The sequence below is a fragment of the Cystoisospora suis genome (assembly GCF_002600585.1).
Source record: "Cystoisospora suis strain Wien I chromosome Unknown contig_71, whole genome shotgun sequence".
In the NCBI taxonomy this organism is placed as follows: Eukaryota; Apicomplexa; class Conoidasida; order Eucoccidiorida; family Sarcocystidae; genus Cystoisospora; species Cystoisospora suis.
The window spans coordinates 1-6,260 of NW_027152873.1; the positions used below are offsets into that span (position 1 = coordinate 1).

General features: G+C 47.8%; 1 protein-coding gene across 1 annotated transcript; it reads right to left on the minus strand.

Annotated features, from left to right (window-relative positions):
* Nucleotides 1-156: 156 nt before the first annotated feature.
* CSUI_000142 (anonymous antigen-1) lies at nucleotides 157-5,991 on the minus strand (the record flags this gene model as incomplete). The annotated part of the gene is made up of 4 exons (XM_068060376.1): nucleotides 4,815-5,991; nucleotides 3,452-3,584; nucleotides 2,209-2,355; nucleotides 157-1,420 (listed from the first exon to the last, which is right to left on the minus strand). Coding segments are annotated over exons 1-4 (1,560 nt in total), but the record flags the coding sequence as incomplete, so codon positions are not given.
* Between the last annotated feature and the right edge of the window lie 269 nt (nucleotides 5,992-6,260).

Consider the following 6,260-nt stretch of genomic DNA (forward strand, 5'->3'; position numbering starts at 1 on the left):
CTCTACGGAAATTCAGCAAACCCCTCACAAGCGATCCTACCCCTACCACATCCGCAAAACCAGAGATAGAGAAGTGAATCTTGTAAAGATACGCAGAGAGGTCCCACACCCCCCATCAGATGTTTCCTCCATCATCTATCTGAGGTTAAACCCTACCTGTGAGAAGTTATCCATGAGTTGTACCGCCACGAGGCAGACTTGTTCGTTGTTAACATTGGCTGCGAGAGAAGCGGTGACTCCTTGGATCCCCCCGTACTCACTAACGTTATGTAGGGTAGAGAGTCTTGGGACTAATCGATTAAGAGCTGAGATTGCATGCTGTTGATAGGCGGCGTTGTCGGTATGATACTGGCAGCATAGAGAGCAGATTTCCGCTGCTTGATTGAGGAGCATATGTTCCTGGATTTCTGCATGCTGGGAACCTGCATCGACTAACTCCATGGCTAATGAGGCGATTTCTGAGCTTTCTACATTTTGGTAAAGAATGGGGAGAACTGTTGCAAAGGTCTGATATTCGACAATCTCATGAGCTAGACTTTCCCGACTTGTTAAAGGAACTAACGCCATGCATAGAGCTCCTAAGGCATCCATATTCTCTGTACAATAGGAGACAGCTGTACAGAGTGTCGCTACACCTCCTGCGGCGACAATGGCATCGACGTTAGATGGATTCGATGCAATTCTTGCTAACATTTTCGCGACCCCGCTGATCATGGAATAGATCTTTTCTGGGTTGGTCTCCATCTGTGATAAACCTGAGTTGATTAGCTCGATCAACAGAGGGATCCCTCCTGCCTTCACAATTTCATCTGTGAAGGAACTAATATAGGACATACTCCCTAACGTCACAAGAGCATCATCGTATTCGGGGCTTCCTGCTGATGCTGACTTAAGGGTTTGTAAACACTTCTGTAATTGCTCTGGACCAATCATCGCTGCTAAAGCCGCACTTCCCTTTGCTACGGCGCTCTTTCTCTCCCGATATTTATCCATTAAGGCTATGCATTGATTCAGTGTACTGCCATCGGTACATTGATTTACAGCCATATGTCTTACAATATCAAAAGCCCCCTCAATCATCTCAACCCCTGCATCTGTCAGATCCCCCTGGTTCAAACAGTAGGTCAATAGAATACTTGTTCCTCCCGCATTATACAGGGCTGTCGATCCTTCGGCTGATTCTGCAGCTATAGCTAATGCCGCAGTCACACGCTTTGCTGTCTTCATTTGAACAGACGCTTTCGAAAAGATCGATAGCATCCCCCCTGCTAAGGACGCTCCATCGATCGGGGCTCCTGCTATATTCAGATTCTCTACAAAGTTCATCGTATCTTCAATCGTCTGGGGATCTCCTGGGGAGCTATTCACAATCGCCACGGCAATCGGACTCGCTTCCGTGTGAAGACGGGAGATGTGCGCCCTAAGGGAAAAAAACACCCAGGGGGGGGGGGCAGAATGCATGCATTGCAGACACATAGGGGAGGAATACAAAGAAGCGACAAGAAGAAGGCGAATGAAGGGATGGAGACAAAAAGAAATACAGAGATGAAAGGGGAGATCAAACAATAAGAGAGAGAGAAAAAAAGAAGAGAACGAAGGGAAGAAGAATAACGAAGAAACGAAAGAAAGACTTGGCCTCCCGCAAGAATGACTAGAGAAAGAACGGGAGAGAGAAACAATGGGAGATCAAAAAGAGGAGAGATAAAAGAAATGAGTGGGTTACTTCTCCGTCGCCGTTATTGTAAGAAAGAGACATATAGATAGATAGATCTCGATATTCAGATACGTGTATGCATAACAGACAAGCTAACTTCGGATTGATAGTCCCCTCACCTGCCCTAATATACGACGCCACCCATATCAATACTAACCCCATACAACCATACACAGCACAAACAATCCTCCCTCTCTCTCTCTCTATATATATATATATATGGCTACACACGTACGTGTGATGTGTAGATACAGAGAGAGAGTCGATTCGCGAAGTGGAGAAAGTGGTGAGATGAGAGAAAGAAGCAACAGACGACTCTCCGTATATAGCAACAATCATCAGATGGAGTAGTTGCGTCTTCAACGAGTAGAAAGAAACACCACCCATGCACACAATAGACAAGAATCGAATAGAATCAGGCGAAGTTATGTATATGTCTCTATAAAGAAGTCCCAGATATACAGAGTGAGAGGCTGGGGAGGGGGGTGACCTACGGGTCCATTTCTTCTCGAACAGCTGCGCTCATAGCCCAAATAACACGTGCAGCGCATAGCATTAGGTCGTCATCGTCACTGAAGGTCGTTACAGCCGTCTGGATAGCCGCCAAGACACCCCGTTCCATAGCATCTAACGCATTTTCACTGACGAGAGAGAGAACGACGAAAAAGAAAAGCAAGAAGAAACAAACATACACATGAATGCAAATGAAGAGATGAACGATGGGGTGAAAGGCGGCGCAGAGAGAGAAGGAAACGCTCCAAGAGAAAAAGAAAGAGGAGCGATCGATCGATGGATCTAGAATCTATCGATCAGCTGCGCCTCTTCTCTGTTCCGCCTCTTGCATCACGAAGCCTTCCGAGAAAGAACACAGATTCCTCACGAAGTCACGACAAGGAAAGAAGAGAAGTGTTACCTCTTCGGTTGTCGTTATTCATATGGGGCAAGGTCCATGTTTGGAAGAATGAGATGATGGAAGATCTATTCGGAGAGGTAAGAAGAGAAAGATGAATATCCGTCTGCCTTCGTCATGACAATGCTTCACGAAAGCGAAGGGAGAAACAAATTGATACGCATGTCTCTCTCTCTATTTTTATCTGTCTTTGATCTCTCTATCTGTCTATCCAGACTGTCTGAGAAGACGCGGTAGCATTCTTGATATACTCGCTCAGACTGCACCCACCAACTGAAGCCGCAGCGCTGGCTTCAACACTCTCTATAGCTAGTTCCATGAAAGTGAGAAGATGTCTATGTCTACATCACTGGACTACAAGACTGCGCGGACATTCATTAAGAACCATTTCTGCGCCTATTATGTCGAGACGGCAATAAGAGAAGAAGAACAACGACGAGACAAAGCTCGACCTAGCTACCTACATCTCCTTATGAAGGGAGAAACTATGCAAACAGTAAAAGCCTGGACAGATAGGAGAGTCTTACACAGATCGAGGAATGCTGAGCGAGACAGCTCACATCGTATGCAGTGCGTATGCATGCATACGCACTGCATACGATGTGATAATGACACACTCCTATCTTCTATACACGTCTCAGCATACACATACATATATATACATATATATATAGACATATCGAGCTGATTGAATGGATAGAGTCTTGAAGAATAGAGCAGAGGAGTTCTTTAGTACATACGCATGGAGAGATGATATGATGCACTTTGCCAAGTGTTCGTATTCACATATCGGAGATATAGTAGGCTTTGTATAAAGCAAGACATACCGATAGAGCTGATTAGATGGAGCACAAAAATCAGAGAGAGACCTCAGACCGAAGAGCAGCATACGCTTGAAAGTCTGATGCTGAATAACCGACTGAACCGCCGTCGCGACACCGGCGTCAGGGTTACGCTTCACTGTACATACACACATCATCATTCAGACATCATTCTTACCATCCGTCTGTTCGTGGCGAAGAGAATGTCAGTTTATTTTCTCCAGCCGACGACTACTTTTCCCCCCGTCAAAAGTTGTGCTTCCTTTTAGTAAACGATGACCAGTAGATGAGACAGAAGCGACTTTCACTCTGTCGACGTGTCATCTCTCTCTAGCAGAGAATACGATGATAGGCACCAAGTAGATTCTCTATATAGGGACTCTTGAGCTCCCAGGCACCGCGTGTGTAAAGACCTCGACCGACGTGGTACATAAAGAGATGGCAGGAGGATAGACAAGTGACAAAGCAAAAGTGTTTTTGGGGGAGAATGGATCCCTCTTTATAAGATGATGATCGATATGTAGACTCAACATGCAGAACGGGTTCACTAACATGTGAGGGAAAGAGAAGGTAGAGAGGCTAAGAGAGGCACGAAGGACGGGAGATAGGTTCAGTCGGACAAACAGTAGAGAACATTCATGGTGCAAGTTGCGTAGAGAAGTAGACGCAGCAAGCACAGATTGATAGGTATCATGGACAGTTCTCTTGCTACAGACATCAAGACGAGCCAAGGTGATCTCGCCTGTCTGCCCATTCTTAGACAAAGCCTCTTGCTTAGTGGAATGCGTAACAGTATCGATGATGAACTGAAGACAGACATCAGCCTGTCCAGGAACAGGATTTTGAGTATCTGCGAAGGTGGAGGTATGCATGCAGCTTAAACATGGCAGAATACATACACACTACGTACTGTGTAGATACTTGTACGTTCAAGTCGAGTGGACGTGGTTTCCCTTGGCATGTGGATAGATACAGAACACGGCAGTGCGCAACCGTCCCTTTCGCGGCAGCACGCCACCAAGACGTGGCGTTGTCACAAGTCCTAGTGATCGGATGTTCATTAGAGCCGAGGAAACGTCCACGTATCACGTGGAATGGAGCGCGAACAGAGAATGCCAGCGGCTCCATGATTTGGTAAAGAGGCGTATCCAGTAAGAGTAGTAACTCAGCCTAAACACATGCAACCCCTGTGTCTGTACGATATCATGTGCTTTCGTCTGCGACCAACCGGGCGACGAGAACTGGAAATGTGTGGTGCAGTATCGCTGCAGAAAACTCCTAGCTAGCTGGGAAAACCCATGCCCGCTGCACGCGGGTGGACCAAGAGAAGAAAAAGAGTAAGTCAAAGCAGCTCAGTTGGGCGGCTGACCTTTGCCGATTGCCATGCTGCCAAGACGTGACTAATGATAAAGAAGGAAAAGTAGTCGGAAGTTCGAGACAGAGACGGGTCGGGTTCCCGCGCTGCCGGGCGCGGCCACGGCGAAAGCCGACGAACAAGCTGAGACGGAGCCGAGAAAGGTAAATAAATGGGAAAGTGTCCCAGCCTTTTGAGAGCGGTTGAAAAGAAAGAGAGACCGAGGGAAAAAGAAAAAAACGGCAGGCCGGGGTGCTAAGGTAGAAAAGAAAAGGACGATTTTTTAAAATCTCAAAGCAAAGCGGACCTAGGGTAGTATGCTAAGAGCTGGCTTCCCCGGGTCGGCAGGAGATGGTGAACGATGCGAAACAAAGGCAGGCAATAGCGAAGAAGTACAAGGAAACAAACACTAGGACAGGACAAGGAACTTCTCTTCCTTTAGTTCGGAGTTCGGCGGACCTCAGGAGCAAAGCGGCTGAGGTACCAACAGAGATGGTTCGCATTGCCCGACGGCAAAAAAGGAACAGCGCATGAATAACGCGGACTCGTGGATACACAGCTAAAGAAGCAGCATCAGGGGATAGAGGGAAGCTGACAAGCGTTCAGTACTCAGTTAGCACCTCCTGAACACAGAAGATACGACAAAACCCCTCTTCGTGACAGGAACAGCACAGAAAAACACAAGAATGTGCGCGCGACTCGTCGCAGTGGTACTGCTGCGTATTGCCCCGCCATTCAGGCAGCTACAGAAGCGGCGGCCCGGCAGAAAGCCTCGATTAGCACCGCTAAACAACAGCAGCAGCAGTAGTAGCAGGGGTTTCCTCCCCCCTGCCCCCCCCCCTGTGATCGTCTGGACCACCGCCACCTTGGATCGTCAGCAACCCGGAAACCGGGTTCGGTGAGAAAACAGCAGGAAGCCGGGCCACCCAGGCTTGTTACCAACTACAATTCCCTCGCTACCCATAGTACTAGCTGGTACTGCTCTGTCACCTCTAAGAAGCACGACAAAACAACGCTAGATAAGCAAAAATTTGAGAACGGGCTATCAGCGAGGAGAGTGACTCTCTTTTATTAGGCAACTAAAAGTTTTATGTGTTGCCGGGACTGTAAGGAACAGTGAACTCGAACAAAGTTCATATCATCTGGGTCTAGCGACCTGCGGTTGCAGTAGCAGCAACAGTGCTAGGAGTCTGCGGTGTTCCACGCCGCCGTCGGTTGACACACAGGTTGCTACGTGCCGGCTGGTAGCACAATAATTAACTTAAAGTGCTGTTGACAAGCAAGCTCTCTCAGAGGGGGAAGAAACACGCGTCTAAATGCTGATGTTTTAAGAGGGAGACGAATGTCGAAGACAAGTACAGCGCTTCATCAGCCTGTTTCTGAGCGAGTGCTGGCGGGCCGCTAGCTGTATGGGGCGGGCCATGTTTGGACTACGGGAATCAGGTATCGCGTAGTTGCACC